Source organism: Saccopteryx bilineata, chromosome 5, assembly GCF_036850765.1.
Source record: "Saccopteryx bilineata isolate mSacBil1 chromosome 5, mSacBil1_pri_phased_curated, whole genome shotgun sequence".
Lineage (NCBI taxonomy): Eukaryota > Metazoa > Chordata > Mammalia > Chiroptera > Emballonuridae > Saccopteryx > Saccopteryx bilineata.
Window position 1 is genome coordinate 262,535,037 of NC_089494.1, and position 21,307 is coordinate 262,556,343.

Genomic DNA, 21,307 nt, shown 5'->3' on the forward strand with positions numbered 1-21,307 from the left:
TTGGTGAGTTTTCTCCTCCTGCCACTCTGGTGACGGGGGTTGGGGATCTGCCTTCACTGTGCATTTCCCTGATGACGCAGGGCATGCAATGCCTCTTCACATTTATCACCCCGGTCACCGGACACCTGTCCCGAGGTGCCTCTCATCTGGAGGTGCCCGCTGTGTTCCTGCCGAGAGCCCTCTGTGAGCCGCGTGCGTGGCCGGCGTCCCTGCGCTGGGCTCGCCTGTCCATCCTCTGCTCCCGCGCTGTTTTGTTCCCGCAGTGAACAGTGAAGTCTCTTTCCTGTTCAGGGTTAGTGCCTTGTTTGTCCTGTTTAAGAAATTCTGTTATCTCCTGGAAGCTTTGTTTTGACATCACCTGCCAGATCCACCGTCCATCGGCACTGGTTTTCCGTGCGGTGTGTGGTCGTGGTTAATGTTTGCTCACTGTACAGACCGTCCTCTCGCCGAACCTTGAGGTCGATCAGGTGATCACTCGGGTCCTGCTGCCTGCCCGTCCTTTCATTACTCTCACTCCTTCAGTAGCCCTTTGAAACAACGACTACAGGTGTCTCAAAGGTCTCGACATCGGACAGCGAAAGCCCTCCTGCTTTGCTCTCTGCGCTTCTTTGGACCATTCTAGGTCCTTTTTCATTTTCATACAAATTTTAAAATTAGTTTGGCAGTTACTACAAAAAAATTCGTGGTTTCGTTCAGGATTGCATTGAATTTATGGACCATTTTTTACTGCGTGGAGACGTCCGATGTCTGAGTGTGGTGTGTCTTTCCATTTTTCATTTTTCCACAACCAGTGAGAGTGCACAACACAGTGGAGCAACTAAGTGAAACAAGTTGATTCTTCTCTTGCTCTCTTTCCCTTCCTTCCTCCCTCCTCCCCCCAAATCAATGGAAGAATGAAAAATAAGTAAATAGTTAAAGCCTTCACATGGAATTTAAAAAATGTGTGTGTGTGTGCGCGCACGTACACACACACACACACACACTTACTCTCTCTCGATGTCAAATGACCCTCGAAAGGGAATCAGAAAGTTCTGGCTGAATAAGTGTTCTCTTGCTGAGTCACGACCATACATGCTCCCGTTGAATGACCTAATAATACATTTCCTCCGGGGTGGGGAGGGGCGAGGAGTAAAACTCGTTCTGAGAGAGTTTGTGTATTTCTTCCTTAAATGTTAGGGAAGAATTCACCCGTGAGGCCATCTGTACCTGAGTTTTCCTTGTGGATTTTTAATTATAGACATTTTTGAAAATTGTTCTGCTGAGGTGTAATTATAAAACACGAGTATTGCAGGCTGGAGAATTTGGAGGGGCGTGGGAACATGACACCGTCGGCACTGTCAGGTAGACAGACACAAGGCTCTCCGAGCAAGGGACAGAGGATGTGGGGGCGTAATGAGTGACCGCTCTGCCCCTCAGCCTGCCGCTGCTGCTGGGCCCGGCCAGGGAATGTTGGCCTTGACTCCTGAAGTTCTCAGTGAGAGGGCGGAATGTTGAGGGTGTGACTAGAACGGGGCTTCTCAGCCTGGAGCAAGCATCAGCCACCTGGAGGGCGCCTGAAGACAGAGATGGTTGAGACCCCCCACCCCAGAGTCTCTGATCCGGCCGGGGACTGGAGCAAGCATCAGCCACCTGGAGGGCGCCTGAAGACAGAGATGGTTGAGACCCCCCACCCAGAGTCTCTGATCCAGCCGGGGACTGGAGCAAGCATCAGCCACCTGGAGGGCGCCTGAAGACAGAGATGGTTGAGACCCCCCACCCAGAGTCTCTGATCCGGCTGGGGACTGGAGCAAGCATCAGCCACCTGGAGGGCGCCTGAAGACAGAGATGGTTGAGACCCCCCACCCAGAGTCTCTGATCCGGCCGGGGACTGGAGCAAGCATCAGCCACCTGGAGGGCGCCTGAAGACAGAGATGGTTGAGACCCCCCACCCAGAGTCTCTGATCCGGCCGGGGACTGGAGCAAGCATCAGCCACCTGGAGGGCGCCTGAAGACAGAGATGGTTGAGACCCCCCACCCAGAGTCTCTGATCCGGCCGGGGCCTGGAGCAAGCATCGGCTACCTGGAGGGCGCCTGAAGACAGAGATGGTTGAGACCCCCCACCCAGAGTCTCTGATCCGGCTGGGGACTGGAGCAAGCATCGGCTACCTGGAGGGCGCCTGAAGACAGAGATGGTTGAGACCCCCCACCCAGAGTCTCTGATCCGGCCGGGGACTGGAGCAAGCATCAGCCACCTGGAGGGCGCCTGAAGACAGAGATGGTTGAGACCCCCCACCCAGAGTCTCTGATCCGGCGGGAGGTCTGCGTAGGGCTTAAGAATCAGGGTTCCCAGCCAGCTCCTGGGCCCTGCTGCCTCTAGTGCAGATGCTGCCCTTTGGGGTCCAGGCATCAGTAGGCGCCCCACCTGCTCCCGGACGCGCCAGCATCAGCCGCACTGGGGCAGGGTTGCGTGGGTTCTGTCCCCTCGTCCCCGGGCCTGGCACAGACCGGGTGCTTAGTGCCACCCCTGTGCCGTGTTGTCCCCGTAGTCGGTTGTCTCTTTTCTGTAATTACAGAAGGAATATATATGCTCATTTGATTTTTTTTTTTTTTAGCAACACAGAAATCTGTAAAATAAAATGAAAATTTCCATCTTTGTCCCTTACCACATCCTCTTGCCAGAGATGGCATTCTAGTGACTGTCCCTCGTCAGACCTTTCTGGACGGTTGCTGACGCACAGACTCACCGACAGGTGGTCTCCCTTACTGAAAGGGGCAGTGGGGCTGGTTAGTGGATGCTCTGCCCCGGCGTGGAGCGTGGTTTCACCGTGGGCTCACTGTGGGCCCGAGAGGGACTGATGCCAGCCGCCAGCGTGGGCGAGCCAACCTGTAGTAACTTCACGTGGGTTTAGAATGGACCAGGTTTGTTGACCTTGCAGTTGTTAGGCAGATCTTGTCCTTTGAAAGTTGTTCATGGTACTTGAAGTCCGGAACAGGGAGAAAGCCCCGGGGGTGGTTTTGGTGCAGGGGTTTGGACAGGAATTTCCGTGACCCTGTCGGTGACTCACCTGAAACCCGCTCTCCTCTTCACAAAGCTTGGTGTCTGGCACATCGGAGACGCTGAGTTGTCACAGGTGTGGCTCTGTGTTGCTTCCCAGACAGAAGTGCCCTGGGTTGTGCGACCGTTGGCCTGTCCTGGCGTGTGTGGCCCTGGGTCCCTGTGGGGCGCCGGGACGTGGAGTGGCGCTGTGCTGAGCCCTGGAACCAGCCGCTCGCGCTTTGTGCTTCTTTGTGCTTTGCGTGGCAGGCCGCCTGCCCTCCTCCTCCGCCCGCCTGGTGACTAGTTCGGAGTCAGAGCCCTGCCGGCCCCGCCCCCCGCCTTTCCGGCTGGTCTGCTCTGTCCTGCGTGCCTCCCAGACTGCGGAGCGTGGCCCCGAAGGGCGTCCCTGCCGCTCCCCTGGGACCGTGGCTCGGGCTTGCCAGGAATGTGGCAAGGGGACAGTCACCGCTCCTGCGGCCGGCCTGGCAGAGCTGTGTGGTCCCAGCAGACGTGATGTCCGTCTCCTCGACGCTCCTGTTCGCGGACAGGTCTGTGGTCGCCGTCTTGCCTTTCCTCGTGGTAATCAGAGACGGAACTGGAGTGCGGCTCTCACCGTCCGGGGGGGTTGTAGCCTCCCACCCCCACCCCGTCGTTGGGCGGAGCCGATCCTTGGGTATTTCTTGGGCTAGTGGGTGCGGCCCTGTGTCTCGGGAGGGTTTGCAGTGCGTGCAGGCTCTCGGTGTCTGGTTTCCACTCCGCTCCCCTGAGCTGACTGCTGTTTCTGTTCTCAGGGGTCAGCCGTTTGGCCTCAGACGCTCCTTGGGTCATGTTTTAGATGTGTGTGGAACGAGGAATTGTGGGCACGAGGATTTGGTAGAATTTTATCGCACAGGTGGTTTGCTTTGTGGAATGCTGTCTTGTCTGGCATGTTTCTGTGATGGTTGAAGCGGCGGCCTTCCGCCTTGCCTGTCCAGAGCAGGGTCAGAGGGCCGCTGTGGATCCATGAGGCAGCGAAGCCTGTCGGTTTTTTCTGAAGGGCGGAGATCTGGGAAGGAAACAACCACGGTGACATGGGCTTCTTACAAAGCTCATTCAAGATTTTTGTCTTTCGTGTCCCGGATGAGTGCCAGGACGTCTGTGTCCCTTTAGGGGTACATGTCTGCACCCCACCAAGCGTGTGTCCTGTCTGCAGTACCTTCCCTGTAGGGCTCTTGTACCCATGGGATGTGTGTGAAGAGCCAGGTGCTCCGTAAAAGGTGACCCCAGTCCGGGAAACGGTGGAGGGGATGGCCACCCGTCCCCGGGGACGGGATGTGTCCCTGTTTGTTCCCGGTCACATCGCTGCAGCTCCTGTTCCTGAGGGGAAGGAGGGCGGGAGCAGGAGGCCCAGGGAGGGACAGAGTGACAGCAGGAGGAGGGCACGGAGGTTTATTTCTCAAGTCTCGGAGACGTTGTGAGAAATCCCTGCGGAGAGGGAGAGGCGGCGGCTTGTGGAACCGGCTGCACCAGGTGGGGAGGATCGCTTCCTCCTGTGGCCTCCCCCTCCCTCTGCCTCGCAGCCTCTGAGATCGGCGTGTGTCTCTCGGCAGGACGCCAGCGGTCCACATCCTGGCCTCCACCATCTCCAATGGGCAGCAGTGATTCTCTGGGCGTTTGTGGAGATTCCTCGAGAAAGCGCGCCCTGAAGGACGTTGACTGTTTCCCTGCGTGCCAGGAGCTGTTCCACACTAGAGGCACCGCAGTAAATAGAGGGGCAGGATCGTAAGTCCTCACTTAACGTGTCCGTAGCTTCTGCGACTTGAAGTGGACGCATAACAAACCCGATTTAATAAGAGTTCCTGAGACATCTCATCGACGTCACCGTCACCGTGAGAGGGCCTGCTGTCCGCACCTCGCGGACTTGATCGGTGCTGGAGACAGGACGGCGGGCGGGGGCAGCAGGGGCACCGAGGGCCTGCACAGACCCCGCGCTGGCTGCTCCCGGCACGCACTGCGTCTTTGTGGCGCGTTGGCACCGGGGCTCAGGCCTGGCACGTCCTGAACTCTTCCTGGAGGGACCATGTTGAACTGCTCCTGCAGTCACCTGAAAGGTAGTGAAAGGCGCAGCCTCAGCCCCACAGCCCCGGGAGGGAGGGGCCGGTCGCCCTGTGGCGCATCCTCTCGTCAGGAAACAGAGGTGGAACCCAGACGGCCGTGCTCGCTGGAGTTGCATCACCTGTCAGCACGCGGCCCCCGCTGCGGAACTTGTCCCGGCTCCGGCAGCCGAGGAGACAGAGCTGCGCTCACCATGTCGATGGGACTTAGCCCTGGGGACTCTGCCCTCACACCTAATCTTGTGTTTGCACTTAAACATAACGGAGGTTTCTTTCCTCCTAGAGGACTCCCCCAGATGGTGGAGACTCCCCCACGCTGGCCCTGCCCCTGTGCACAGGCGACAGGAGGCTGCAGCAGCGGATGAAGACCCGAGGGGCACTGGAGGGACCAGTCGAGCCCGGCCCGCGGGCGGCCACCCCGCTCTGGCCTATAGACCCCGAGGGGCACTGGAGGGACCAGTCGAGCCCGGCCCGCGGGCGGCCACCCCGCTCTGGCCTATAGACCCCGAGGGGCACTGGAGGGACCAGTCGAGCCCGGCCCGCGGGCGGCCTCCCCGCTCTGGCCTATAGACCCCGAGGGCACTGGAGGGACCAGTCGAGCCCGGCCCGCGGGCGGCCACCCCGCTCTGGCCTATAGACCCCGAGGGCACTGGAGGGACCACTCGAGCCCGGACCGCGGGCGGCCACCCCGCTCTGGCCTATAGACCCCGAGGGGCCCTGGAGGGACCAGTCGAGCCCGGCCCGCGGGCGGCCACCCCGCCTGGCCTATAGACCCCGAGGGGCCCTGGAGGGACCACTCGAGCCCGGCCCGCGGGCGGCCACCCCGCTCTGGCCTATAGACCCCGAGGGGCCCTGGAGGGACCACTCGAGCCCGGCCCGCGGGCGGCCACCCCGCTCTGGCCTATAGACCCCGAGGGGCACTGGAGGGACCAGTCGAGCCCGGCCCGCGGGCGGCCACCCCGCTCTGGCCTATAGACCCCGAGGGGCACTGGAGGGACCAGTCGAGCCCGGCCCGCGGGCGGCCACCCCGCTCTGGCCTATAGACCCCGAGGGGCACTGGAGGGACCAGTCGAGCCCGGCCCGCGGGCGGCCACCCCGCTCTGGCCTATAGACCCCGAGGGCACTGGAGGGACCAGTCGAGCCCGGCCCGCGGGCGGCCACCCCGCTCTGGCCTATAGACCCCGAGGGGCCCTGGAGGGACCAGTCGAGCCCGGCCCGCGGGCGGCCACCCCGCCCTGGCCTATAGACCCCGAGGGGCACTGGAGGGACCAGTCGAGCCTGGCCCGCGGGCGGCCACCCCGCCCTGGCCTGTCGTCCTGCAGGAACGGGGCGTGGGGGCCAGGGGCCCACGTTGTCCCATACTGCAGAGGAAGCTGGGAGCCCCGTTTTTCTCTGGTTTTCTGATAACTAAACATGTTGATAAATACTTCAGACTGGAAATCAGCCTGCAGACAGAAGGCACAGGCTGCCAGTCAGCTTGCCGTCTCTGCCGGGAGCCCTGCGCGCCCTTGCCCGATCTCACTCGCTTCTCACGGTGGCCCCGGCACCCCCTTGCCCGATCTCACTCGCTTCTCATGATGGCCCCGGCGGAAGTTCTCGTACCCCGTCCACAGAGGAGGCACAGGAGGCCTGGCCGCTGCTTCTCTCCGGAAGGGCAGAGCCGGCCTGGGGACGGCAGGCCGGGCCCCTAGAGCCTCCTGCGGGCCGTGTCAGGCAGAGACGGGTGCTGCAAGGCCGTCTCCCACTGGGTGGGTTTCTTGGAGCAGGTAGATGCCCCAGCGGCTGGGGCCGGGAGGCGGGGACTAGGTCGGGGCCTCTCCACAGGCAGACTGCGGTTCCGTCCTGCCTGGGCAGCCCAGCGGTGAGGGGAGCAGGCCGGCCTGTGGGCTCCTGGCTTCTGTGCCTTCTCAGGGTTCTCTCGTGCCCCTCCCACGTCCTTGCAGCTCGGCCCTCCCCTAGGAAGAGTCGGGGCGGGTACAGCTGTGCGCAGGGCCCGCTCACCCCAGGCCAGCTCTGTGCTCTGTTCCTCCGGGGGCTGCGGCCACCTTTCTTCCCTCGTGTGGGAGGCATCGGGGAGTCGTGTGGGCCTCCTCTGGGGGCGTGACTGCGTCAGCACTGGACCAGGGGGCTCTGGGAGGGCCCGAGTTTGAGTCCCTCTGGCGATCTCGAGAACTGGCCGAACTTCTAAGTCATTTGGAGGGGGGGGACACTGTCCCTAACCTCACACCGCCACTGTTTACCACTCGGCAGACAGGCGTTCACTCAGCAGAGCTGGTGGGCGAGTGTAAGCCGCCAGGGCTGAGAGGCTGAAGGTCCTGACACCTGCACAGGGGACGCCTGCACAGGTGACATCTTCGCAGAGGACGCCTGCACAGGTGACGCTTTCGCAGGGGACGCCTGCACAGGTGACGTCTTCGCAGGGGACGCCTGCACAGGTGACGCTTTCGCAGGGGACGCCTGCACAGGTGACGCCTTCGCAGGGGACGCCTGCACAGGTGACGCCTTCGCAGGGGATGCCTGCACAGGTGACGTCTTCGCAGGGGACGCCTGCACAGGCACGGCTCTCCATGCAGCCCCCGCCCAGTGATGTAGCCAGGACCCGTGCTGACACACGGCCGATCGTACGCACACGGCTGAGGAACACGTCTCTTTCCACCCGTCTCTTCCAGAGGGCTCCATCTTTTATACCAAGTGTGTCGCTGAGCACGGTTGTTCCCTTCCCGCCCAAGAGGACAGGCGCTCCCTGAACCCACCACCTGGAGCCCCCAGGCGCGCGCACAGAGGCCGGGCGCAGTTCTGGGGTTAGAGGAAGCCTTACTGACACAGAAGATGGGATGGGGGTGGTGCGAGAGCATTTGATATTTTTATGGACAGCAATTCCTGATTTTGCAGCGGTGTTTTATTTTATTAACCATTCCCAGTTGGTGATAACATTTGCATGGTTCAAAGCCCAGAAAGTACAGGAGGGTAGAGGGTGACAAGTTTCCTTCCTGCCTGTGCCTCGAGCCACCACAAGCCTGCTGAGAGCAGTGGCTGCTGTCAGTCCCCTTCTTCCAGACGCAATGGCATTCACGTTGTCCGTGGTCCCTCCAGGAAGTGCCCTCCAACCCTCCTTAATGCTGCGCTCAGGGTCTCGAACCCCTGGATCGTTTTCAGTCTTGTTGTGACATTTCAGTAAAGTCATAGTAAAGCTGCTGTGTTTCACCCAGATCATACACACATCTCACGTGCTCAGGGGTCACCCGAGTCGGGCGGCTTCCGTGTCGGGCAGCACAGGTGTCAGCCTGCCTTAGGAGGTGACGCTGCTCACTTCCCCAGGGTCAGGGGTCACCCGTGTCGGGCAGCACAGGTGTCAGCCTGCCTTAGGAGGTGACGCTGCTCACTTCCCCAGGGTCAGGGGTCACCCGTGTCGGGCGGCTTCCGTGTCGGGCAGCGCAGGTGTCAGCCTGCCTTAGGAGGTGACGCTGCTCACTTCCCCAGGGTCAGTGGTCACCCGTGTCGGGCGGCTTCCGTGTCGGGCAGCACAGGTGTCAGCCTGCCTTAGGAGGTGACGCTGCTCACTCCCCAGGGTTCTGTCTTCCCCGCTCACACTCAGCCCCCCTGGCCTCTTCCAGACGTCAGTCCTGTCTGCACTTCCTTCCTCTGGGGGTGTGGGGGACAGCCTGTGACAGGACCGCTCCTGCTTGGCAGTATGGAGGCGGCTGAGGAGAGGAGAGCTTTGGTGGAGGCCACAATTCCGGTGGCCCATTCTGTCCCAGTGAAATGTGATCTTGTTCCCAATGCTGATGGCACTGTTGACATGTGACATGGCACTCCACAGTGTACCTGTGAGCTTCTGTCTTCACAGGAGAGCTGGCAGGCAGAAACGAACACACTGTTTTGTTTTGTTTTCTTGTTTTTTTTAAGTGAGAGGAGGGGAGATAGCGAGACAGACTTCTGCATGTGCCCTGACCGGGACCCACCTGGCACCCCTATCAGGGGCTGATGTTCTGCCCATCTGGGGCCATGCTCGCAACTGAGATATTTATAGCACCTGAGGCAGAGGCCACAGAGCCATCCTTAGTGCTCGGGCCAACTTTGCTCCAGTGGAGCCTTGGCTGTGGGAGGGGAAGAGAGAGACAGAGAGGAAGGAGAGGGGGAGGGGTGGAGAAGCAGATGGGCATTTCCCCTCTATGCCCTGACCAGGAATCGAACCCGAGACTTCCACACGCCCGGCCGACGCTCTACCACTGAGCCAACCAGCCAGGGCCATCTTGCCCCCCTTTTTTGTTGTTGTTGCTCAATATAGTCAAGGCCCTCATAAAAAATTCATGGCGTGGATGAGGCCTGGGGGATTGTTGGGAGCATCCCCACTCTGCTCTCCTGTAGCAGGGCTGCTCTGGGGCAAGGCTCCTGGAGGTGTTGAGGCCACGGTTAGCAGCCTCTTAGGAGAAATGATTGTCATCTCACCTTTGGAAGAGTCCTAGGTGCTTCCCCTCGGCCGTCACTCGCACCCCCTTTCTGGTGGTTGTAGGAGGGTGGGTTTCAGGGGGCATCATGGAAGAAGGGGGCTCGTCTGGAGTGCATTTCTGCCCGCTCTCAGGGTGTGCGTGTGTGCGTGTGTGTGTGTGTGTGTGTGCATGCACGCACACGCACTGCCTGTTGGAGGTGGCTCACCCCACTGGCCTCGGGGTGGGGGGGTCCCGTCCTGCCTCCTGATTGCTCCGCAGCTGCCTCTCCTGCAAACACATCGGCAGCTGCTCCATTTGCCAGCAAACAGGTATTGAGCACCTGCTGCGTGCCATAGAATTCCGGGAAGGCCCACCACTGCGGAAAGCTGTGTGGGGCGGGGGGACAGGCTACCTCCAGCAAGCACAGAACAGCGCGCTGAGCTCTCGGGAAGCAGCTGCTGTGGGAACTCGGGCCCAGGGCTGGGCTGGCAGCTGACGGTCAGGGAAGGCTTGGCAGAGGAGAGTAAGTCCACAGTTTCTGCAGAACACAGGACGGACGTGAGGACTCGGAGAAGCCGGCGGTGGGAAAGGTGAATTGGAAATAAAATGGGAAGCTTGAATCAACTGGTCCCTGTGCTCCGCCCCCTGGCGAGGTATCTGAGATGGTGACAGTGGCTACTGCCTTCTCCAGCGATACGAGAGCGTTTAGGGCACCTGAGGGTGCAAGGCTGGGCTAACTCACTGTGGCACAGGGCTCATGAAGGGACAGCCAGACGGATCCATGGCTGTCTTCCCTGTGGGCTCTCCTGGACTGGGGCGAGCTGTACCGCATGTGTGCCCTGGGGGTCACCTGGCGAGGAAGACAGCACAGTTTAAAGGGGTGAGGTCTGAGCTAATGGGCTCGCCCTGCCCCCGGAATGGGGCTGGTCATGTGATGGCAGAGGCAGTTCCTGGGCTCTGCCTGAGCCCTGGCCACCTGGGCCCGGCAGGCAGCTCCCTGCCAGGCTTCCGGTGACCCCGACCTGAACGGGGACAGTGGGCCTGAACGTTTTCCTGGCTGGCTCCCTGTGCTAAGGTGCCCTATGACACAAACAGCTGACGCAAGGGACATAATCCTCTCTGCTGAGAGCACGTGATAATTTGTAGTGACTTTAGCCTAGGGGTCGGAAACCTATGGCTCGTGAGCCAGATGTGGCTCTTTTGATGGCTGCTTCTGGCTCACAGATAAATCTTTAATAAAAAAAAATAATGTTGGCCCTGGCCGGTTGGCTCAGTGGTGGAGCATCGGCCTGGCGTGCAGGAGTCCCGGGTTCGATTCCCGGCCAGGGCACACAGGAGAAGCGCCCATCTGCTTCTCCACCCCTCCCCCTCTCCTTCCTCTCTGTCTCTCTCTTCCCCTCCCACAGCCGAGGCTCCACTAGAGCAAAGTTGACCCGGGCGCTGAGGATGGCTCTGTGGCCTCTGCCTCAGGCGCTAGAATGGCTCTGGTCGCAACCGAGCGACGCCCTAGATGGGCAGAACGTCGCCCCCTGGTGGGCGTGCCGGGTGGATCCCGGTCGGGCGCATGCGGGAGTCTGTCGACTGCCTCCCCGTTTCCAGCTTCAGAAAAATGGGAAAAAAAAATAATAATGTTAAAAATATAAAAAATTCCCATGTATTATAATCCATTCATTTCCTACTGCTCACGTTCATGGCTGCGGGTGGCTGGAGCCAATCACAGCTGTCTTCCGGGACAACACCAAATTTTTATTGGATAATGCATAACATACACAGGTCGTTGTATGGCTCTCACGGAGTTACATTTTAAAATATGTGGCGTTCATGGCTCTCTCAGCCAAAAAGGTTCCTGACCCCTGCTTTAGCCTCTCATCCACAAAAAGGGTTATATCCTAAAATACCTCTTATAAACCTTTCAGAAGTTATGGCCTATTATGGATAGCTAAAGCTCTTACACTAAAAATAACTTTGAAGCTGTTATTTATTTATGAGAGAGAAAGAGAGAGAGACCAGAAGGAAGAGAGTGAGAAGCACCAACTGGTAGTTGCTTTCACTTGAGTTGGGCAGGGATTGCTTCTCGTACCTGTCTTGATGGGGGTGGAGCCAGCAAGGGGATCCTTGCTCAAGACAGTGGCCTTGGGCTTTTCATTGGTAGTGACGTTTGGGCTCAAGCAAATGAGCTTTGGGATTGTGTGGATTGAACCTGCAACCTTGTCCTTTTGGGATGACGCTCTAACCGACGGAGCTCACCGGCCAGGGCTCTTTCTGAAATGGATTCCAATGTCACCACAACAGAAAAGCAAGGAAGGATACAATAAAGCCATTTGTGTTCTTTTTGTGAGTTTTTTAAACTTTATTTTGATATAATTTCAAATTTACTGAGAACTTGCTAGAAAAATATACTGTCCTTCACCGAGATTCACCAGTGTTTATCAGTGGTAGTCAACCTGGTCCCTACCGCCCACTAGTGGGCGTTTCAGCTTTCATGGTGGGTGGTAGCAGAGCAACTAAAGTATAAAGAAAAAGATAGATTTAACTATATAGTAAGTTGTTTTATAAAGATTTATTCTGCCAAACTTAGCGAAAATCCGACATAAAGTATATACTTGGTAATTAATTATTATTATATGCTTTAACTTGCTGTAACTCTGCTTCAAAATTTTATAAAGTAAAGTTACTTCCCTACTTTATAAATCACCATTACTGTGGAAGCGGTAGGCGGTTAGAAAATTTTACTACTAACAGAGATACAGAAGTGGGCGGTAGGTATAAAAAGGTTGACTGCCCCTGGTTTACATCTACTCCATTTGTTTGATCCATTCAGTGAGTGTGGTAAGTGTGCTGTGTAAGTAGTTACGTGTTGTTTAAACCGTTGGAAGAGTCAGTTGGAGATGCCACGCCCCTTTCCCCCTGAATATATCTCCTAACAACAAGGGCATTCTCTTCTTACAAAACTACACTACAGTTTTCAAGATCAGGAAATTTAACATTGACCTGGTGCTGTTTTCTAATCTACACTCTATATTCAGATTTTGTCACTTGTCTCAATGATCTTTATAGCTTTCCCCGTGGTCCCAGAGGCGGTCCAGGATGTGGCCCTGGATCACCCACCACATTTAATTGTCAGGTCTCTTTAGTCTCCTTTTAACCGGGAACAATTCCGTAGCCTTTGCCTTTTGTGACACTGACATTTTTAGTTTCATAGACTGCCCTTCAGTTTGGGTGTGTCTGCATTTCCTTGTTAGATCCAGGGGGTACATTTTTGGGGAGCTGCCAACAACGTGGTGGTGTGTGCTGTCTCTCCTGATGTTAGGGACGCCGGCTTTGATCACTGGGTCAAGGAGCTCTCTCCACTGGGGAGAGAACTATTTTTGCCTTTGTATTGAACAAGCAGTCTGTGGGACATACTTTCAGATGATGTGAAAAGTCCTGTTCCTCATCCAGCTTTCTCCTACCAGGTTTAGCACCCAGCCATCACTTCCTGACATCATCAGCCTTTCTGCACTCATTAGGTGGCTTCAATGCTCTCCTTCCTCCTCGGTTTATCACTGTTTGTTTATTTGTATCCATAGGGGCTCATGCATTTCTGTTATTCAGTGGATTATAATCAGGTGTTCTTGTTATTTGTTTCAATGATTAAATTTTTTCAGGTGTAGCTAGTGTAAGCCCTTTTTTTTTTTTTTTTTAAGTGAGAGTATGGGAGGTCAGAGAGACAGAATCCAGCATGTGCCCCGACCGGGATCTACCTGACAAGCCCCCCTGTGGGGTAATGCTCTGCCCATCTGGGACCATTGCTCCATTGCTTGGCAACTGAGCCGTTTTTTTAGCACCTGAGGTGGAGACAATGGAGCCATCCTCATTGCCTGGGGCCAGCTCACTCTATTTCGAGCTATGGCTATGGGAAGTGACGAGAGAGAGAGAGAGAGAGAGAGAGAGAGAGAGAGAGAAGCAGGATGGGGAGGCATGGAGAAGCAGATGGTCACTTCTCCTCTGTGCCCTGACTGGAAATCGAACCTGGGACATCCACACGCTGGGCTGTTGCTCTACAACTTAGCCTACCTGCCAGGGCCAGTGGAAGCCCTTTCAGACTGGCAACTGTTTCCGTTAGACATGTCCCTATGCCCCTTTGAAGACTTCCCTATTTCGGGCACACAAGATGCTGCACATCTATCCTTTCCCGTGAGCCCTGGAAACCACTTGTTTTTAATGGATACACCAATACAGTACATTCCAAAATGTAGCTTATTTTGTGCTGCCATTTGGGATTCATTTATGTTATTTGGAACTTGAGTTGACATGTTGGGAGAGAAGACCTTGTGGTGATGGTTTCATGGGTGGCTTTCTTTTTCCTTTATTTTTTGTATTTTCCGAAGTGAAAAGTGGGGCTGCAGATAGACTCCCCCATGTACCCAACCAGGATCCACCCGGCATGCCCACCAGGGGGTGATGCTCTGCCCATCTGGGGTGTTGCTCCACTGCAGCCAGAGCCATTCTAGAGCCTGAGGCAGAGGCTATGGAGCCATCCTCAGTGCCAGGGCCAACTTTGCTCCAGTGGAGCCTTGGCTGCGGGAGGAGAAGAGAGAGACAGAGATAAAGTAGAGGGGGAAGGGTGGAGAAGCAGATGGGTGCTTCTCCTGTGTGCCCTGACCAGGCACCGAACCCGGGACTTCCACATGCCCGGCCGACACTCTACCACTGAGCAAACCAGCCAGGGCCGTGGCTTTCTTTTTTTTGACATGTAGGGACTCTGTAAACAGGTAATATAGATTTATCTGATAGATAATTTAAATAAAAACTAGAGATTCAATTTTAAAGCTGCTGTTCTTTAAGCACGGATTATGTACCTGTAATTTTAATTCTTACAGAGACCCTTGCTAAACATAGGGAAACTGAGGATCAGAGAGGTTAATATATTGGTCAGAGTCAGCCAGCTAGTGAATGGTTGATCCAGAGTTTCCGTTGACTTGTGTCTGACTTCAAAGTCTACTTTTTCTGATATACTTTGTTATATGATACATTTCCTTACTCTAAATGATAGACTTTGTACACATGTCAGCAAATATCAAAAAGCTTATTTGAGATTCGAGGTCTTTTGCCTGCCTCATAATTCTATATCTATAATATGTGGAAATCAAGTCTGAAAAATTAAGGTTTGTGGCCCATCACGTTGTTCTATGCTAGGAAGTCTGCTTGTTTTTGGGAGTGATTTGACCGTCCTGATGTTCCTGTAAACACCCAGAAGTTCCCTAACCCTTTTATTTTCTCCCCATAGGAATTTGCTTGCTAGAAAACAGAACGCAAGACTTGACAAACAAAATGACCTGGGATGGAAGTTGTTTGGAAGAATACCACTCCGAGAGAACGCTCAGAAAGAGTCAAAGAGAATACAAAAGGTATCCAGTTAAAACTTTCACAGAACTGTGCTGTACAGCAGATATTTATGAACCTTGCAAAAATGACTGTTTTCGAGGCTTTGAAATTGGGAGGGAAACTTTGTATTCATTTGCATGCCAAGTTTATGAAATTTAAGTCTGCAGAATGTTGATGACTTGAACCCTTTTCATTTCTTAGAGCTTGTAATATATGCACATAGGAGTGTTCAGTTGAGGGAGCTGGGCTTTCGATCATTCTAACCTGATGTAATTCAATCCTTTTTTTGTTTATTGTTCATTTTTAGTTGATTGTGTTTGGTATTAAAGCGTGCTCCCCCTCTGATCCCGTGGGTTTCTTGGAATTGAGTCCTTCTAGTGCTGCTGTGGCTAGGAAGGCCAGGGCCATGCTTCTCCCAGGCTGTGGTGAGCCCCTTCCCCTTGCTGGCTCTGCAACGCTCCCCCGCCCCCATCTGCCGGGAGCGGTGGGGTTCAGGGTGAGGCCAGGCCTGTGGTGTCACCACTGCCAGGCCCCCCTTGGAGGGCTGATGCCGGCAGCTGCAGGCAGGAGCTCATCTTTTCAAGGAGGGAGCCAAGCCAGAGGGCGGCTGACTTTTACCACCTGCGTCTTCCTGGTGACTAACTGCTCAGTAAAGACTGAGGATCTACTCCTGTGGGTCCCTGTGCTCTGCCCTGGGACTGGAGGAATGCCCAGCGCCTGAGCTCAGGAGCGCCCCCTGGGGAGGAAAGGCCGCCAGTGCAGGCGCTGAAGGGGGCGGTGCAGGTGCCTGGGGGCGGGCCACAGGTGTGCGGGGCGGGTTGCAGGTGTGCGGGGGCGGGCCGCAGGTGCGTGGGGCAGACCGCAGGGCCACGTGGGAGGTTGAGGGAAAGATGTGGCGGTAATACTGGGGAGGGTCGTGTACAGGGTGGTTACTCTGTGCTGATGTTAATGAGTCAGCTCTTGGGTTTCTAGTTCCTTTAAAATTTGCAACAACCTTATGAAGAAGATACTATTTTTAAAATTTTTACTTATTGATTGATTTTAGAGAGAGGATAGAGAGAAGATGGGGAGTGGGAAGCATCCACTCAGTAGTTGCCTCTCCTATGTGCCTTGACCGGGCAATTCTGGGGAATCGAACCGGCAACCTCACGTTCCAGGTCAGCGCTTTATGCAAGGTGCTCCCACAGGCCAGGCTGAAGAAGATGCTGGCATTGTCCTCATCATACCAGGGACGCACTGAGGCGTCTGCCAAGTGACTTGTAGAGCCAGTGAGGGGCGGCGCTAGAGCTCAGCCCCTGGTCCTCTGCCTCTGCAGGAGGAGGCAGCCTGAGCCAGCAGGGAGGGCACTGTCCTGGGGCCTGTGTGCTGTGAGGATGGTCCTGGAACCTGGCTCAGCCCCGCAGGCAGCCCCTGGTCCTCTGCCTCTGCAGGAGGAGGCAGCCTGAGCCAGCAGGGAGGGCACTGTCCTGGGGCCTGTGTGCTGTGAGGATGGTCCTGGAACCTGGCTCAGCCCCGCAGGCAGCCCCTGGTCCTCTGCCTCTGCAGGAGGAGGCAGCCTGAGCCAGCAGGGAGGGCACTGGCCGTGGGGCCTGTGTGCTGTGAGGATGGTCCTGGAACCTGGCTCAGACCTGAAGCGTGACCTCTGTATGGAGGGATGAGGTCACCCTGGCAAGGGTGCGGCTCTTGGACTAGTCCAGGTGTGAGAAAGAGGCGCCTGGCTTGGTGCTGGGGCTGCCGCGGGCGTGCAGAGAGCGGTCCCTCTGAGTATTAGGTTAGATACGGGCGTGGGGGCTGCGGCGTGGCAGGGAGCTGGGACGGCAGGGTGGATTGCACCTTCTTTATGCTTCGTCAAGTTCAGTTTGTTCTGACTGGTCTGACATTCCCGATAGCAGTTGTCTGGGCCCAGGAGACTCACAAAATAAATCAGTGTTGGAATTCTTTTTTTTTATAGTTTGCTCTATTTTGGATCACTTACTGTGTAGCCTTATTAAGACAGCATTGTTTGCAAAACTCAGCAATGAGTTTCTCAAGAAACTAAGTAGCCAAGCAGCTAAAATATTTTAAAAGAAGGCCATTCTTTCAAAAAAGTATCTATCATACAAAATAGATCTTTTTTTGTGGTTCTTTTTTTTTTTTTTTTTTTTTTTTTGTATTTTTCTGAAGCTGGAAATGGGGAGAGACAGTCAGACAGACTCCCGCATGCGCCCGACTGGGATCTACCCGGCACGCCCACCAGGGGCGACGCTCTGCCCACCAGGGGGCGACGCTCTGCCCCTCCGGGGCGTTGCTCTGCCACAACCAGAGCCACTCTAGCGCCTGGGGCAGAGGCCAAGGAGCCATCCCCAGCGCCCGGGCCATCTTTGCTCCAATGGAGCCTTGGCTGCAGGAGGGGAAGAGAGAGACAGAGAGGAAGAAGGGGGCGGGGGGTGGAGAAGCAAATGGGCGCTTCTCCTGTGTGCCCTGGCCGGGAATCGAACCTGGGTTCCCCACACGCCAGGCTGACACTCTGCCGCTGAGCCAACCGGCCAGGGCCCTTTTTTGTGGTTCTTAATATCATTTGCATCTTGATTAGATTTCTCTGCTCCCTTTTTTCATACTTTTTTTTTTGTTTTTGAGGTGAGCATGGATATGTTCTTGAAATGAAAGGATTTTTGTGAACTGCAGTGGCTAGGTCAGCTCCTCCTGTGGTAACACGACACTGCGGAGAGGAGGCCCATCTGGCTTCAGGCATCAATAATGAAGGATGTAACCGTGCCTGCGTGAGTCACACGGCCCGCCGGGTTCTGCGGGCGTGCCCTTTGTGTTTCCGACCCTCTCATCTCTCGTCCCTTCCCTGGCTCCCCATGCCGGCAAGGCCTGGGTGGGACCCAGAGCCAGGCACCTGCCCCTGGGGGCCACTTCGGGACACCAGGCTGGAGCTGGCTGCCGTCACACATGTCACCTCACACACTCTAGATCAGGGGTAGTCAACCTTTTTACACCTGCCGCCCACATGTCACCTCACACACTTTAGAGCAGGGGCAGTCAACCTTTTTATACCTGCCGCCCACTTTTGTATCTCTGTTAGTAGTAACATTTTCTAACCGCCCACCGTTTCCACAGTAATGGTGATTTATAAAGTAGGGAAGTAACTTTACTTTATAAAATGTATAAAGCAGAGTTACAGCAAGTTAAAGCATATAATAATAATTACCAAGTACTTTATGTCGGATTTTCTCTAAGTTTGGCAGAATAAATCTTTATAAAACAACTTACTCTAGTTAAATCTATCTTTTTATTTATACTTTGGTTGCTCCGCTACCGCCCACCATGAAAGCTGGAACGCCCACCAGTGGGCGGTGGGGACCAGGTTGACCACCACTGCTTTAGAGGGTGCAGCACCGGGACCTGGGTGCCTGGACGCGTGATCCCCAGTGCTGGTGACAGCTCCGAGCCAGAGCATCCGCAGTACGTTCGGGAAGCAGATCCCTCTTCCCTGTCTTTCGGGGTGTTCTTTCCTTACTCGAGAGAGGCGGCTTCCCTCTTCCCTGTCTTTCGGGGTGTTCTTTCCTTACTCGAGAGAGGCGGCTTCCCTCTTCCCTGTCTTTCGGGGTGTTCTTTCCTTACTCGAGAGAGGCGGCTTCCCTCTTCCCTGTCTTTCGGGGTGTTCTTTCCTTACTCGAGAGAGGCGGCTTCCCTCTTCCCTGTCTTTCGGGGTGTTCTTTCCTTACTCGAGAGAGGCGGCTTCCCTCTTCCCTGTCTTTCGGGGTGTTCTTTCCTTACTCGAGAGAGGCGGCTTCCACGGCGATTCAAGAGCGGGGACTGCGGAGCCAGCCACCCGTGTTTGTACCCCAGCTCGGCCGCAGTTTGGCTGTGTGGCTCCGGGCGTGTTACTTAACCTTGTGAACCTCCTTTTCCTCCCCTCTGGAATTTGGAGACCAGTGGTACCTGCCTCTGAAGTGAGGATTAAATGATTAGATAGCTGTCAGGTGCTCTGAACAGCACCGAGTGTGGTAAGTGTAGGAAGTGTTTGCTGTTGGTGTTTCTGTCCGGTGACAGGTCTCCCAGGGACAGTGGGAGGTAAAACTGTGGGAGTGCATGGCAGCCCTCTCAGGTCCCTGCCTGCATTGACCAGCAGACAGTGCCGCGTGTGGGCCTGTCTCACGCCGGGCTCCGGGCGCTGGGCACACAGGGGATTGGGTCGACGTGCCCCAGGGAGCCCGGGGTCCAGCTGAGGAGGCAGGCGTGCGCAGGCGCCAGGGTCATTGGACTCGTGGGCTTGGATTTGATTTCCAGCTTTGAGGAGCGTCACCTCCTTTTGTCCATGTGGCCTTGGGCCAGCTCTCAGTGTTGTCTGCGAAATGGGCATTGTGATTCTTACTCACCGGATTCTTAGAAATTCAGAGAGGATGTATGTGGGATCTTTCTGCCCGGTGCTTAGCCCAGCATGTGGCCCCGAGTCAGTACTCAAGGAGTGGCTGTCGTGACTTCCAGTTAATAAACAGGCCCTGTACTCGGCCTAGGGCCTGTATGTGGTTTTCCCAGGGCCCCTGAGGGCACAGCTGACTTCACTCTAACTGGGCCGATTCTCCTTGCTTGAGCCTTAATAATGCACAGGGCTACTTTTTTAGGAAACGTTGGACTGTCACTTTCAATTGTTTTTTCCAACTTCGTAAAAGTTTTGAAAAGTAAGTTATTATCTATCAGCTTACATGATGATTTCAGAAAGATCTTCGTAAACAGGGGATATACAAATGGTCAAAGGTTGCTGTATGAATCTCACTAAAACAGTGTCCTGGAAGTGTGGTCCCCAGACGCCTCTCGTCACCCCTGGGCATTGGTGAGGAGCACCAGTTAGCAGGCCCAGCCCGGACAGGACACAGCGAGCAGACCCCGGGGCTGAGGCCTGGCAGGCAGGAGGCGGGGTCCTCGCACTTCTCCCGGGGATAGGACACAGCGAGCAGACCCCGGGCCAAGGCCTGGCAGGCGGGAGGCGGGGTCCTCGCACTTCTCCCGGGGATAGGACACAGCGAGCAGACCCCGGGCCGAGGCCTGGCAGGCGGGAGGCGGGGTCCTCGCACTTCTCCCGGGGATAGGACACAGCGAGCAGACCCCGGGCCGAGGCCTGGCAGGCGGGAGGCGGGGTCCTCGCACTTCTCCCGGGGATAGGACACAGCGAGCAGACCCCGGGCCGAGGCCTGGCAGGCGGGAGGCGGGGTCCTCGCACTTCTCCCGGGGATAGGACACAGCGAGCAGACCCCGGGGCCGAGGCCCGGCAGGCGGGGTCCTCGCCCTTCTCCAGGCAATGGGAACACAGCGCGCAGACCCCGGGGCCGAGGCCCGGCAGGTGGGAGGCGGGGTCCTCGCACTTCTCCAGGCGATGGGAACACAGCGAGCAGACCCCGGGGCCGAGGCCTGGCAGGTGGGGTCCTCGCCCTTCTCCCGGGGACAGGACACAGCGAGCAGACCCCGGGGCCGAGGCCTGGCAGGCGGGGTCCTCGCCCTTCTCCCGGGGATAGGACACAGCGAGCAGACCCCGGGGCCGAGGCCTGGCAGGCGGGGTCCTCGCCCTTCTCCCGGGGATAGGACACAGCGAGCAGACCCCGGGGCCGAGGCCTGGCAGGCGGGGTCCTCGCCCTTCTCCCAGGGACAGGACACAGCGAGCAGACCCCGGGGCCGAGGCCTGGCAGGCGGGGTCCTCGCCCTTCTCCCGGGGACAGGACACAGCGAGCAGACCCCGGGGCCGAGGCCTGGCAGGCGGGGTCCTCGCCCTTCTCCAGGCTATGGGAACACACGCGGCCACACAGAAGACCACCGTCACGCAGGAAGGGAATGTCGGCGTTGAGAGGAACGTAACCACTTTTGCCGCAGCTCGTTACCTGAAGGGCCCAGTGGCAGCCGCGCACACCCGGCAGCAGCTGCTGGAGACCTGGAGGTGCTCCTGAGAATGAAGGCAGGAGACTGCATGTGAAGATGGCCGCCTTCAGCTCTGCTGTCGCGGGGTGTGTGTGGAGTGGGGCTCTGGCCGCATTGGCGCGGGTGACAGCGCTGTCTCGCATGCACCCTTTGCCTGGTGATTGCAGAGGAGCCGTCCTCGGGCTCTGTGGCCCCTCATTTGCTCCACAAATCTGTGGGTCCTCCCAGGATTCTAATGAAGGGCAGGGTGTACTTGGCTCCAGCCTTTCCCTTGATCAGGGAAAGACAGGTTGACACGCGTTACAAGTGACGGCAGCATGGAAGGGCTGTGGAGGGGAAGTGGGGTGCAGCCCTCCCGGAGAGGAAGTGGGGTGCAGCCCTCCCGGAGAGGGTCCTGCACCACCGAGCACACTTCTCTGAAATCAGGGTTGTTCTTTGTTTTGTTTTTTAGTGAGGGGGACGCTTGAGTTGTTGCTTGATTGCTTCTCATATGTTCCTTGACCAGG

The 21,307-nt window shown here is 56.6% G+C and overlaps 1 protein-coding gene across 4 annotated transcripts in view; it reads left to right on the forward strand.

Moving 5' to 3' along the window:
• TBC1D14 (TBC1 domain family member 14) overlaps positions 1-21,307 on the forward strand; it is a 116,873-nt gene that overhangs the window by 39,217 nt on the left and 56,349 nt on the right. For 3 of the 4 annotated variants that reach the window (XM_066233304.1, XM_066233303.1, XM_066233306.1), the window contains exon 3: positions 14,809-14,929. In XM_066233304.1, coding sequence (XP_066089401.1) covers positions 14,809-14,929 — 121 coding nt within the window. Of the gene's footprint in view, positions 1-3,381; positions 3,565-14,808; positions 14,930-21,307 lie in introns of those variants that run through there. The other variant, XM_066233307.1, reaches the window with a different exon arrangement.